Here is a 14689-nt window from a genome sequence, read left to right as displayed (position 1 = left end):
CGCTTTTTCCGGTAACTTGTGTCATCATCAGGAGGAAGTTCTTCGAAGATCAAGGCGCCCGAAGTGAATTGACCCCCTCAAAGAAGACTTTATCCCGGGATAAAACGGACGATGGCCGACAATATCCCGAAAGAGACAGCAGGTGAGGCAAAGCGGCCTCCATCCGGTTAATTTATGAACTTTTAAAATAATTATTTATCGTCACCGGTTGTCAAAATTAGCATGAAAGTTAGCAGACAGTTTTAAACTAAAGAAAAAAAAACTGAACTTGGATACGTGTTCCTATTTTCTGTTGTTATGGACATAGTATACTTTGTTTCGGGTTTATATTTCAACCTTGGAACTACATAACGCTGCTGAGCTTGTGTTCATGAATAATTAACTTCTTCTTTGACCTTATAAAGTGGCCCTTCAGGCAAACATTTAAACATCAAGTTCACATTTCGATACCAAAATATATGGAATTTATCGAAGATTTTACACAATATATTGAATCATTTTATATTTGGATATTTATATAGCTTTTCGTATAGCTGACCTTTATTGTATTAAGTTCTTTCTTGGTAATACAACTTTGTAAAACAAATCACTAAGGGGTGTACAGCAAGTCTTCATGGATTAAAACATATTCTGAAGTAAAAGAGGTTTCATATATATTATCAGGAAATTGTCTTTAGGGAATCTTACTTTTAGTGGGCAGGAAATAGGAGTAGCCTTGAAGCTAATGGGAGTTTCCCTATTGTGAAAAATGCCCTTAAATAAAGTCTCAAAACAGAGTATCCTGACTGATGATGCATGTTGGTCTCTGGGTGTTATTTGTTCGGTTTTCTCATATTTGTTTACAGAATAGTTTGTTGTGACCTTTTATAAACGTATTACCAGCATAAACACCAGCATTGTGACTACAGAGTTCCTCTGAAGTCTTGAAAAGCGTGGAAAAGCAAAGGCAAGGCTTTCTTTTTCGATTAGATTTGGCTCTAAATATTCATAATAAAACATAAATTAAAAAAATAAACCTATTTTCGTATTTATTGTCAGAGTTAAACAGAACAAATTCCATCCATTAAGTTTAGAAATAAATGTAGTTATTCTAAAGAAATTTAGAAAGACTGAATTTATTTCTAAATTTATTATGAAATTTTGAAGACATTTATTTTTACATTTATATAGAAATTTATTTAAAGTAATATAACTACTTTAATATTATGACAAGCAGTAGGAATACATTATTTTTAAAATCATGATCATATATTTTCACTGATATTTTATATTTTTGTTTTAGAATTTTGTGTAAATGCTAAATGTTTTTACATGACATAAGATTTTTTTTACACCTACCTTCCTTAACAGTGATAATGCTAGTGATAATTCTAGTTTCATATTTATTCTTTCCTCGATATAATGGTACAGTGCACATGTTTGAATGAATTAGAAACCAATTGTTTAAATATGACTACTTATTAAAGTTCTTTGTTGGTTATTAGATAATGCCCGCTCACACTAACTTGTGTAACCTCTCCGATTGCAGCCAAAGATTCTTCTGGGTCAGAGAAAGAGACCCAAGAGACAGCAGCTCCAGCTCAGGACACGGCATTTCTGCCTGAAATCCGCCTGGTGGTGTTAGGATGGAGGTGGCCGGGGAAGAGCCTGACAGCCAACACCATCCTAGGCAGAGAGGAGTTCCACCTGGAACGAGCGGCCGAGTTCTGCGTCACCAGGGAGACGGAGATAGATGGCCGCCAGGTGGTAGTGGTGGACACTCCCGGCTGGTTCTCTGCGCAGGACACCCCACCCTCCTACAAACAGGAGCTGGTCAGGGGGGCCTCTCTTTGCCCTCCGGGTCCTCACGCCTTCCTGCTTATCATCCCCGTGGGCATGTTCACGGATGTCGACCGTGCACGCATCGAAGAGAATGTCAGCCTCTTTGGGGAGCATGTGTGGAATCACACAATCGTGGTGTTCACCTGGGCGGAGGTGTTGAAGAAGATCACCCTGGAGAGATACATTCACAGGGAGGGCAAAGATCTGCAGTGGGTGTTGAGGAAGTGTAAGAAGAGGTTCATACTTATTAACAACAACATCTTCGGGGAGAATCCCCAAGTGGTAAAGTTAATGAAGAAGGTTGAGAAGATGGTGGTAGAGGAAAGGGGCCACTACAGTTCAGAGGTGAAAGAGAAACCTTTGGATGTGAACCAGAATCCAGCCAGGCTGGCGCAGGAGCTGGGAGCCCGACCCAAACAGAACTCTGGACTGAACCTCTCGAAGGCCTCGGAGGCAGAGCAGACCTGCAGTGAGTAGTGATTTCACATTATTTCATTAGGTTACACACAATCAATTTGTAATACAGGCTAAGATGTTAGATTTAATCATTTTGATTTTATGGTAGAACTCCCAACTGCTTGTTTGTACAACAAATGGATCCACAGAAAACTAAAAGTCCTCCAGCTTTCCACTCAGATTTTTTTTTTCCTTTTCTTTTTTTATAGCTATCTAGTTTTACAGTTTTGCTTAAAATCATCATGTGACCAAAAGAGGGTGTGGAAAACTGATGAGTCACGGCTCTCTCTCTTTAGGAGTGGATCACGTTAAACACGACTTTCATGCCACAATCAGCTTCTCTATACAGAGTTCACCTTTTCTCTGCTGTTAACTCACATTTCCCCAGGTTCTTGTACAGTCAGAGTATCATATTTGGGTAAAAAATAGTGTTGGGACTCCAGTAAAGAATCTAATTCAATTAATTTGTAATTAATCGCATTATAATCAAAAACCGTATGTAGGCATAATAAGAAATATTTTTTATCTAAAAAGACCCTTTGTTTTTAATTTGTGATTTTGGTCATTCAGCCATCACATTTCGGTAAGACCTGATCATTCCTAGAACTTTGAAAAAAAGACTTCTTTAGATATGTGAACTATGGAAGCTGAAGATCTGTGCTGCTGCGTTTCATTTAGATGGTGCTGCTGTCCCGTCTCAATGTAGGCTTGAATAACTTTCTTTTTGCACAACTTGCAAACAACAATAGTCTTTTCCAGCACCATACTGGATGGCTTTTTAAAAAATTAGCCCCCAGTGGGCCAAGAGAAGCGGCTTTTGTCATTTATCATTGTTGTTGCCACTTGTGCTTCTGATGTACCAGAAACACAATGCAAAGATTCCAGGTCAAAATGAACAAAAAACAATTCATTATGTTACAGTTTTTAACACTTAAAATATATGTATTTAATTAACAATGTAATTACAGAGTAAATCAACTTTCTTTTTGGACCTGAATTTAAAGCTCAACGTAGCAGCCAAATGCCAGTTTGGATGAAAATTACAGTTATCCATTTTTGTTTTATCTTGGGGAGAACAGATAAAAAAAATAAAAAAAAGCAATAATGTGGTTTAACTTTATTGTGGATTTTCTGTACAAAGCTAATATAATGACAGCGTTTTATAAGAAAGCATATAGATATCAAGTTAAGTGAAGTTTAACTCTTTTTCTCTGTTTGGTTCTAGATTAATGACCCCCTGCATGCTGATGGAATCGACTTCTGACAGAGACACATAGAAAAAGGCATAACTGTAAAAGAACTGTTACTGACTGTAGAAAAATGTATGAATATATCATATTTAAAGTAATACTGAGGTATATTCTTTAGGTCTTTTTAGCAAATGCGTTGTCCAAAGATAATTATTTTTTTATCCTGGTATTTTATTTGGATTAATTAGTGTATATTTTGAGTAGAGGGAGTTGGTGTTTTACTATTAAACAAAGAAGTACAGGCTGTTACACACAGAAAGCGGCCGTCATTATCTTCAAACTGAGCACTCCTTAAAATGGCCGACACTGACAACAGGATTGCACTACTAAACTGTCACCATTATTCACCGTTGATGAGCAGGTCGATTTTTTTTTCAGAAAATTCCCTTCTTATGTGACCAAATTGTGAATAGTTTAGTTTTGCTGCAATGTTTCTTCCACTTGTCTGTGTACTGTAAAGCACTAATGCAGTTATTGACTTTTCCCTGCAAAGTGTTGCCCTAAAGCACTGCTTGTGTTTACTTTAAACAGATGTTTATAGTAAATTATGAGAGAGGCGGTAGTTTTTTGGGGGAAAGTGTGACCGACTTGTACATTTTTTTTTAACCTTTCTGAAATCCCAATTGTCTTGTTATTATGTTAACATTTCTGGTTACTTTGTGCATGTTCTCTTTTTTCTATTGTAAATGAATTATCTTTTACTTTCTGAAACAATAAATGATTTTAAGGCATTCGTGGGTGTCGTGTCTGTTTCTCTTGTTATTCTCAAGCAAAAACTGTTTATTCTAAGTTCATGTTTCATCCTTTCAATCCAACAATCCATCCACTCACTCCACACTCAGTGATTTGTGCAGAGCTTACACTTAGAGTTAGACTTCTGTAGAAATATTTGCAGTAAACGTGGAAAACTGCTGCAATTATACTTAAAAAAAGGTTTGAGAACTCTAAACATTTATGTGTAGAAAACTGGAAGGTTGACATACAGCTGACTTCAGTTCTGCAGTCTATCTCAGGCTTACTTCCTGTGGCACTGATTCCATTCAGACTGCTTTAAATGGCATCTTAAAGAACAACATCTTTCTCCTCCATCTGTGGTTAAATGCCAATTGTTGCCCTTGGGAAGTCAGGCTGAAATCTGGAATCCTTTTTTCCCCCACATATAGGAATCTGCCAGATGGTGACCTAACAGTGTTTTTGTTTTACAAGCAGTTTATTGCAGCAAGTTTCTGTGTCCTGTTGGTCCGTTTCTGGGAGCAGCTGGTTTGCGTCTGTTAGCTGCCTTTTACAAAGAAACTGAGCTCAGCACTTGTTTGGGCCATTGACAAGCAAATTTGTGGACATACACTTGAGATGGGAAACAGAAACGTGAGGAGTCGTTCCTGATGTTATTTGGGGCGCTGGGAGCTGACGTTATCTGAACAGTAACAGTAGCCAAAAACGCAACAGGTGGTTGTAAATGGTTTTGAGGCACCTAATGGAGCTTATTTCTATGTTGGTGCATTTCATGAAGACCACATTTGTTATTTTCATCCTTTTTCTAGATCAGCATGCAAAATCTGGTTATTTCTCAGACATCGACTAAGAAGGCAATAGTTATTTTCCTGTAGTTTCCAGGGCCTGTTTGTGTACTTGAAAGCCTTTTATCAACCAACACTGTTTAGACTACTTTAAAATGGCTTTGTCTTTAAAAAAGCTGCTGACCTTCAGTTTCTGGTCTCTAAGCTGCTGCAAATCTCGAACTTATTCCTTGAATTTACAAAAAAAAGAAAAAAAAAAGGAAATATGTTCTTTGTGATTTTCTAATTTATCAAGCAATGTAAAAATATCTTGGCAAGAAGCAATAACATACCACCAGGTCCAAATGAATGTTGTACTTCATGACAGATAATTACTTTAGAATGATAAATAATGGCTTCCTTAGCAGAGTTGATTTTAAATCCATAAAAGTTTTGTATTGAAGTTTATAAATAAAAGGATTATTGATACTTTTAAATATATTGCACGGTCCAGTTTTTCCTTCATGCAGAATTTAAATGGTGCGGCATTGATCATTCAAGCCTCAAAGTTAAAAAAATACAATTCAAAAGCAATCCAAGTTTTAATTAGAAGTGCAGACTAAGGTTTGTTTTTTTTATTCCTGTTCCTATGTTCATATTGGTGGTAATCTTGAAATCTACATTATTGTCTTTACATCCAGAAAAAATAGTTTAAACATGACTGTGTGTTTTGTTGTAAAAAGAAAAAATGGTTTTAAGCCTAAATACCATGGGCATTTTGTCATTTAACCACTAGATGGGGCTAAAACACCAGCTCACAGAGATGACATTTGATGAGAGTATTTGACTCAGGATGACTCCATCTTGTCTACAGCATTGTTCAGACTGACACACTGCAAAAACACAGTTTTTTTTTTTTTTAGCAACTTTGTTTATTTCAAATGTAATCAAAACAACAGTAGTTACAGAAATTACAGACAGCTGATACTGAGTGATTTTGTGTACTATGTATTTTCATAATGAAAAGAAACAGGAACACCGAAAAAATATATAAACTTTTCTTTTTGGGAATATTTGTCATATGTCAACATTTGATCCAACACATGAAGCAGTAACACACAGCATCAGTATCATATCTCATATCTGAACTCCACTCAGTTCATGTGTCAGACATAATGTTGATAACGATGGAAGTGAAAGCCATTTATCAAGTCCAGTAATAAGAAACCAAACAAGCCTCAGTTTCTGCAAGATCAAGTGTTGTAGTCTCTGTAAAAGTCTGTTTACACACACCGTCTCAATCACTCTCTCCAACTCCCTTTTGACTGTTCCTATAAAACACTTGTAATTTCAGGGAAAAGCGTAAAACAGGAACGTGCAAGCACTTGTATGGAGCTGTTTCTCCAGAGGAACTCTTGTAACAGTACTAAAACACACCTGAAGGCATGGAGAACCTGCTACACTTATCTAAACCTCCAGTGTTCTCCTTTACGTTAACATTATTGTGCATTATGGGTGGTGGGCTTTCCTTAGTGATCAATATCATATTACCATGTGCACAAGTTTAAACAGTCACCATTTTCCAGTTTTGGTGCTCATACAGAATTTCTATGCATGACTTTGATTGTAAAAAAGACAGAAAAAGAAAGAAACTGTTAGCTTTGATGCTAAGCTTGCTCCCTTCGTTGCTCTTTCTCTTGAGAATAGTGACTTCTGTAAATGCATTTTATGAATTGACAGTTGAAAACATGAATGAATGTTTTTGAACTTCCTATGGGGTACAGTTTCTTTATTTTCACAGAAATGTCAGTCCTCCTGGCTGAATGTGGAGGCTTTAAAGAAGGCAGAAGTAACTCCAAAAAAAGATTCTGTCCTGTTGCAAGTTCTGATCATTATGAACTGGGGTCTACTCCATGCTGCAGGATTAAGAGCAATGTTATTCTGTCATTTAGTTTGTTTTTACAAGACTTAAGGTAAATTGATATGTTAGTGGAGGCAACACAATTTAAAAACTGTTATTAAACAGTGTTTACAGTTGCACTGATGCTATTTTTTTATTTGTCTCAAGTCTAACTCACTTTGAGAGTCTGAACACATTTGAAGGATGCCCTTTGGTGGATTTAACACACATTTTATGCAGTATAATATGATAATATAATATGCAGTGTAAGAATAGATTGCACACCTTCAGTTGCAGGTAGTTTCATAAGAAGCTGCAAAGCTTCTAAGCAGAAGAGGTTTGAAAAGAAAAGGAGATGGTCTTCTTGGAGCATTGGCTGCTGGCAAGTGCCAATGTGGGTTGTTTAATAGAAAATAACGGGCAAATTTCCTTATACACTTTGTTGGCATGTGGGAATGACATGCTACAGTTGAAAGCATCAAATTAGACATGGGTCACGATGACTTCCAAGCAGATTGCATCAATGACTTGTTGAAGATAGCGGCACAAAAATATTTGTAAATAGCAGTAACCAGTTTTGTTTGTATGAATGTATTCAAAGCATTTTTGAGCCTGAATATCAAAAAACAATAAGTAAAATGTTTTACTCAGAAAAACTTGCCAAATTCGCAATTGTTAAAATTCCAAATACACCAATAGTTGTTTGGGTAAACAATATCATGTGTTCTGCAAAATTAAGCCATTTTAATTGTGGCATTTAAATGTGGCCAATACAGTTTTCAATCAAAAAACAACTTTCTTAAAACAGCATTATATTAATTTAGGAAAATAAATAGTTTTGTAAGTCAAAATAACATTATTTTGACATTATTGTATCATTTTGGTAGGGGTTTTGATGAATTTTCTGAGATTAATTTAAGAATTACTAGCAAAAGCCTAAGCTAAAATCTATAGTTGTAGCCAATTTTGTCTAGCATTAACCTAAACAAAAAGCTCTGTTAGTTAGCTTCCATAATTACTGCTAGTCTTGTCTTTTTCTATTTTTAAAATTCTTTTAATAGAAAATATCTCAATGTTAACTTACTTGAAATCAGAAAGTTGGTTAGCATTGGATACAAAAAGATTAAAATTATACTTTTGCATTTATCCAGGAAGCTTCTAGTATCAGCCTAAACTAAAAATGTTACCGTTTTTTGTAGTTATTGTTAATTTTGCCTTTGTAATGTTTTAGAATATGTATTTGGACATTTTTACATGCCTTTAGAATCATTAAAAATTTAAGGATTTATTACCAAGGAGAACATACCGTTTAGCATGTTTTACAATTTTTGCTGTTTTCTAAGAATATTTTGTCCACAGTTTTTAATAACAGAAAATAGCTTCTGACTATCGTAACAGTACTTTATCAAAGCTACCACTAATGGCAGCTGAGTTGCGAGGTGTGGAGGCTGTGAGGGAAAATGGTTTCCACTCTCATGCTAATTAGTCTTTGGTTTCAATGTGATGGCAACGTGGTGTGAGCAGAAAAAAAACATCAAAACAAATGGAAAGTTTATGCATTTTTTGTGTCCTGAACAGATGGAACATTGCACTTTTTTGTTTCGCAATCAGAATTTCAGTATATTGATCTTGAGCGTCTGTCTCAACAACAAGTCCACATTCATTCGTGTAATCAGCAAAAATTTATGTTTACATTGCGTATTGATCTGTGACAGCAAGAAAAACACAACAGTGTTCACATTTAAGTAAAAAAGTAGAGGAAAAAAGGCCACTCATAAAAAATAAAAAAATGTCTCTCAGTACCATCACTGCTATATAAATGTTTGCCATGAGTTACCTGAATCTGCAAATGTTTTGGTTTGGTATATACATTATTATGTTCACAAGGATAAACTGTTAAAGTCATACAGAACTGGTTATTTCCTGGTGTAAAACTAGAAAAGGAAACAGTCCTTTAAATTCAATAAAACTCCAATCAGTGACATTTGTTTTCAGAAAGTTACAGCCAGATGTTTACATACATTCATCACATTACTAGAATTACTTTAACAATGTTCTAAACATAATTTCGCTGGAAGTTGGTGTGGATTTTCTCACTCCACACAGTCAAAATTATTCACACACAGGCTCAAACATGTGCTTGCATTCACCTAAATTGTTAAACATGTAATGCTGAAGGTACCACTACTTTCTCATTGGTGATTGTGATCGATGATATCTGGTAGTTCTTTTTTTTCTAGGATAAAACAGATTTGGTGTCACACATTCGATTGACCAATACTCAGAACATTGGAAAAGCGCAAGGAACTTACCGAATATCTACAAGAGTAAATGCATATTTACACAAACTGGGGTATTTCAGATTTTAGGATCATCAAACAAGTGTTATTTGACTGTGTTAAAAAGAAGACTTATCATTCACTTCCAATCAGAAGTTAGACTTTTAACAGTTAAATGTCATCACAAATATGAGTTTAAATGAACAATAATCCCATATATAACCTGGGATTTTGGAGTAAATAAAGCAGGTTAACTTTAAGATAACCCGAACCCTCGGGAATAAGATTTTGTGGAGTATTTTGCACTTAAGACGAGTGGCTAAGCATGAAGTCAGTGTCATACCACAATGTTGGTGAGAGCTACAAAAAGCCTGCAATCAAGGTACAACCACATTTAATCAAAGATTAGTGAGGCAGATTGTGCATAATTTTGACTGTAAGGATTCAAGAAAACCTGCAATAAATTGAAATTAGGCAAAGCTGTGGAATTTTTGGGAGAACCAAAATGAAGCTTTAGAACTGATGTAGTTTCTTAACCCTAATGATCAGAGAGTGGCTAACCAAATACTACTGTGGATCAAAGAAAATCTACAAGATTAAAATTTCTATGCCCAATTGTTGTTTTTAAAAATAAATGAAGTTTTATGTACAATCTAGTAAAAGGTTAGAATTTAAAATATATGTCATTCATTATCATGATGACTGTATGTAAAGACCTGACTGCACATCGTCTGTACCTCTAAATGTAAGTGTCACCTGTACAGAGCCAGCTCACACATAAAACCCCATAAAATAAGCAGATATCCCATCAGTGCTGTTAACTACTCCTCTGTATTCACACACACAAATCACTGACACTTCAGAAAATATATTCACACTCACAAGCACCTGTCTTGTAAATCTGCAAGATCTAAAAATGTGCATGAAAATGAAAGAAAAAAAAACTGTGCAAATTCCAGTCAGGGACAAAAGGGCATGGCCTTAATGAATATAAAAACACAAAAGAAATGTTCCCATCACCCATGAAAACAAAATAAAACAAAAAACCCACCAAGTCTCCCCAGCTTATCATCATAACCTAACCCATAAAAAAAGCAGCTGAATGTTCAGAGCTCTGATTGATCTCAATGACTGTTCAGCTCATGTCACGTCGCACAGCAGAGCAGGCTGTGGAAAAGTCAATTACATCTGCTGTGCTGTGGTATTGAAAAGCAATACCAACAGAGAAACGTATCAACCCTATCATACTGATAATTGCAAAAAAAAAAAAAAGGAACGAAAAGGAAAACTAGTATAAACCAGATGGATATACAAAGGCTTATAACACCACTGACAATCAAGTGGAAGTCTCTGTTCACTTGCTCTATATTGGTTCTGAAAATATATATTGTATAAGTCACCCTGCTTCCTGCTTGGACAAAAACAACCAGTGAGTCCAGTCCCTCCCTGGCATCATGACAGCAGCCAGAAATCCTCATCAATGCCAGCTGAACTGATGATGTCTCAGTGCTGTCCCATCCCCCCTGCAAGTCTGTTCCTCACCAACAGGAGCTGTTCAGTGGGTTTCATCTAGCTCTAAAGGGCCAAATTCAGAGTTTTACCAAAGCTCCTAAACCGATAGGTTGATCGTGGAGGTTCTGGGTGAGAGGCTCCTGGTGAAGCAGGAAGGGTTGACAGGGAGGCATCAGGTGGAGATGAGAATGCCTCACCTCCTACCTCAGCACTGCTCTGACTCGATGAAGCCCTCCTTCTCATGACCCACCGGCTCCACCTCAGCGTACGCGGGATGACCCGAACCCCGGCGAAATTTCATGGCCGGCCACCTGCTTGGACGTCTCTGCAGTTGGGTGGAGATGACGCACGTCAAGATGAAAGATAAAACTACAATGTTGAAGGTTGCTGTCAAAAAGTATTTACTCTCATACACATTTCCTCCTGTATTTGTCACATGTAAGTGTTTCAGATTATTTAAAATATTTTAATGAGACTTAACTTGAGAAAATAAAATTTCTAATAGTGATTTCATTTATAAAGGAATAGAAACTGTATTTAAAACTGCCTTTATACAGTCGCATTGAAGACTTTCAATGCATCAACAGTCAACAGTATCAGAATCAAATTCAAACCCTGACTTTTACTAGGTCATTTCAAAACATTCATTTTCTCATTTTGACCCATTTAAACGTGGCCTTGATTTAGTGTTTTGCATCATTGTTCTGCTTCATAACCCAAGTATGCTTAAGGTTAAGGTCTCAAACCGATGGCCAAACATTACGACTGCCTCATAAATAAAGAAACCAGGTTCCCTGACAATTAATGTGACATTTAATTTGTTTATTATGATACTACTCTGGACAAAGTCGATAACCTCTACTGCATGTAAGTCATAGGATGTAGTTAAAATTAAATTACTATAAGCAAAAGTTCACAACATTCCAACAATGTAATGTCCCAGCAAAGTCCCATTTTATTTTATTTTAATATTGCAAGTACGTTTTCTTTTCCACATGAGCATTGTTTTAGATAATGCCTATTGCTGAATTTTCTTTGTAAGAGACTTTAATTATGCATTATTGGTATTTGTGCATATTGAGTAGAAGCTCAACCCAGAGTTCTTATCCTGATGTTTCTGCTATACTACTCACCTCAATGAGAAAGAGGCTGGCAGCAGAGGTTGGGTGATGGTACATGTAGACCGTGATCAGAACGCCGGCAATCATGACGAGCATCACCAGTAGGATGCCCAAGATCAGACCGGTGTGCAGAGGATGCGTGCCTGGCACCCTGTTGACGGCGCTGTCAGCTGGCATTACTGAAAAGAAAACCCATTTGTCTTAATTTCAAAAGGCTACATTTTGAAAAATTATTTTCTTTCAAAATGTTTCAAAATTTTATTGCAGCTCTTTTAGTAACCAATAGGGGGCAATCACCATTTATCAACTGAAACAGTTTCAATATTCCCTGAAGTTCATATATTTACCATACTGAAAACAGAGATGGCACTTTAGATGAGTTTATTCAGGCATGCATGTGTGAAAGAGCAATTTAAACTGTATCCTACATTTTTATTTCTCTATATTTGCTGTCCTCCTCCAAGCTTTGAAAGGTCTGCTTTAAACTTTAAAGATAATTTTCTCTTCCTGCAAGCTTTTGGTGAAGTGGCAGTTGTGTGGATCACTTAAGATTCATGCTTGCCACGAGACACAGCAGAGGTTGTGATAATGCTTTTGAAAAATGTAAAGAACTTCCTGTAAACCTCTACCAATCTCTTTTTATCATTTTGGGCTCAGTTGCAGGAGAACAAAACAGCATCTCCTGCAATTTCTTTCCAATTTTTCAGCTAAAATAAAACATTCAGGGATAGCTCAGTTCTCATTTACTTGCAGTGAAACAGAGAAAGCAAGCTACAATGTATGTATTCAGCAGATGTACACCAGGTTCAGGTCGCATCCATTTTATTTCCTCTGTGTGCCCCCTGACAACCTCTCCCCAGGCTTCTCTGTCTTTAATTAGCAGCTGTAAGCAGCATAGAGCTCGTCAGCCCACCAAGCTCTCCCCTGGCTCTCTGCCTCATTCACTCCCAGCGCACAGAATAACGGGATGATAATCAAACCTGTCCAACATGTGAGAACGCTCGCTGTAACTGTGTCGGTCAGAGCATCCATTAAGTACAAACAATCATTGAGAAATACTGAAAACCTACATATATATGTAAAAACAGTTTAGCTGAAAAAAAGACACCCGATTACATTCAGTTTTGAAGCGACAGAGTTTTTTTTTTTTTTTTTTTAAGATTGATTTTATGCAGTTTCAGTTCCAGTATGAAGCCAAAATGATGTGACGGGTTTCTCGTCTGCCACGGTGGTGGAGGCTTGTGACTGGGATTCAGAGATGATCAGAAATCAGTTCACGCTGAAGCCACAAACCTGGATAAAAATACTCAGCAATCTAGGAGGTTGTTAAGCTATAGCAACCGGTTGGTGTGGTGGTTTCACACAACATTTGTCATTAAAGAGCATCAGTGACAGAAAATCCCAGCAGTGCTTAACTATTGTTGTGGAGTGGGGCATTCTGTTGCAGGTGGAGACCAGCCCTCTATCATCTTGGTCTTGATTAAGGTGTCTAAGATAGCAGAGCTTTAACAGAGCAGTAAAATGCATCGAACAGATGACCTCAGCAGAACCTCAGACAAATCAGTTGTACAGAGGGCTAAACCTGCTCCCACATCTCACCTCACAAGAGATTTAGAGAAACACACAATGAAAGCTTAACTACCTACAATCTAGTTTTGCTCAGTTCCTGAGAAAAAGGTGATTTAGTCTAGCTGTGTTGTTGCTTCACCTAAAATCACCTCAAGATTACTTCCTATGCTTAAGCTGCATCTTCTTCACAGACTCATATCACCTTGAATAGCATTACCTCATTCAGGGTGATAAAAGGTTAAATGCATAGAAAATAAATGCAAAAACATCCTCACAGTGCCTGTGCTCTGCTGATTTGGAGGAATATGGCATTTTAGCATCCAGAGGCGTGATAGAAAGTCATGGACTTGCAATTTCTCTCAAACAAGAAATGAGAATGTGTTTTCAAACAGCACCAATTCTCAGAGTCATTACAATATTCTGTTTTTGAAGACTCACCTTGGTTGTCTCTGAGATGCAGTGCAATCTTGGTATCATCTGCGTGGAGACAAAGAACCACAGGAGTCAGACAAAGTAATCAGAATTTCTCTTTGTAGTTTGTTTTTGATGCTTTAACTCTATTAGGACCTCCCCTGAAGGCCCCAAATGAGACGAAGCTTCTTTCATTAGTGAACCATCTTCATTTGCTACGCTTATTAAAAATGAATGCCTTGAATATAATGACTAAGCATCAATAATTCAACACATAATATCAGTCTGGGGTTAACTATACGTGTGAAATATGGAGATGTAGCATGACCCACTTCTACTTCAAGGGTAACAGACTCTTACACACCATACCATTCACATTATGCTAATCTGGCAAATTTTCCACTAGTTCCATTTGCCTCAATGACTTTATTCAGAGAGAGCAACTGCTCCTAGTTTCAAATAGACAATGAAACCATATCCTAGTGTCTGAAATTAGTTGTTCCATAAGTTCTACAACAGGCAACAATTATTATTTACTGGAAGATAATCTCACACCATAGAGTGGTGGCAGGTGCTGATGGGAAAGTGAATACTGGTCAATCTGAGAAGAAATCCTGTTCAAAGTTTAGTGCTTTAGATGCTTCTCTATGACCGCCCAGCTGCTTTGAAATCACAGGCAAGAACACATTTCACTCAGAGTTTTTGTTATAGCCACCTTTGGGGTGATAATGTGCTGACTTTTATATAGTCTATTCCAAAGAGTAGTAGGAGTATCATGGCAGTTTTTGTATCCTTGTTTACCACAAGATAAATTATCCACAAAGTTGGATATCCCACTACTGTATTTTCTTTATCTGGTATGTTTGGTGCCACC

At 36.8% G+C, this 14689-nt stretch overlaps 2 protein-coding genes across 3 annotated transcripts in view; one reads left to right on the top strand and one right to left on the bottom strand.

Annotated features, from left to right (window-relative positions):
• The first annotated feature begins 21 nt into the window (after positions 1-21).
• LOC129364522 (GTPase IMAP family member 9) lies at positions 22-4258 on the top strand. Of its 2 annotated transcripts, XM_055037190.1 has the most exons (3): positions 22-142; positions 1529-2290; positions 3503-4258. In XM_055037190.1, exons 1-3 carry the CDS (start codon positions 112-114, stop codon positions 3505-3507), a joined length of 798 nt encoding a protein of 265 aa, XP_054893165.1. In that variant the 5' UTR covers positions 22-111; the 3' UTR covers positions 3508-4258. The 2 variants fall into 2 exon arrangements, with proteins under 2 accessions (XP_054893165.1, XP_054893164.1); XM_055037189.1 differs by lacking the exon at positions 3503-4258 and having other exon boundaries at positions 1529-2298.
• Positions 4259-8469: 4211 nt separating this feature from the next.
• plxdc2b (plexin domain containing 2b) overlaps positions 8470-14689 on the bottom strand; it is a 71945-nt gene continuing 65725 nt past the window's right edge. Inside the window, exons 12-14 of the mRNA XM_055037637.1 lie at positions 13843-13881; positions 11848-12014; positions 8470-11039 (exon numbers count right to left, since the gene is read on the bottom strand). Of these exons, the coding sequence (XP_054893612.1) occupies positions 10920-11039; positions 11848-12014; positions 13843-13881 (326 nt within the window). The 3' untranslated portion in view covers positions 8470-10919. The remainder of the gene's footprint in view (positions 11040-11847; positions 12015-13842; positions 13882-14689) is intronic.

The sequence above is a fragment of the Poeciliopsis prolifica genome, unplaced genomic scaffold (assembly GCF_027474105.1).
Source record: "Poeciliopsis prolifica strain line A6 unplaced genomic scaffold, Auburn_PproV2 SCAFFOLD012, whole genome shotgun sequence".
Taxonomy (NCBI): Eukaryota; Metazoa; Chordata; class Actinopteri; order Cyprinodontiformes; family Poeciliidae; genus Poeciliopsis; species Poeciliopsis prolifica.
This window is presented reverse-complemented; position numbering and strand designations above follow the sequence as displayed.

Bases quoted from the DNA above. Each gene is read 5' to 3' on its own strand.
- LOC129364522 (XM_055037189.1), top strand. From the start codon at position 112: ATGGCCGACAATATCCCGAAAGAGACAGCAG. The intron at 143-1,528 runs GTGAGGCAAAGC...CTCCGATTGCAG, and splicing joins TATCCCGAAAGAGACAGCAG to CCAAAGATTCTTCTGGGTCA.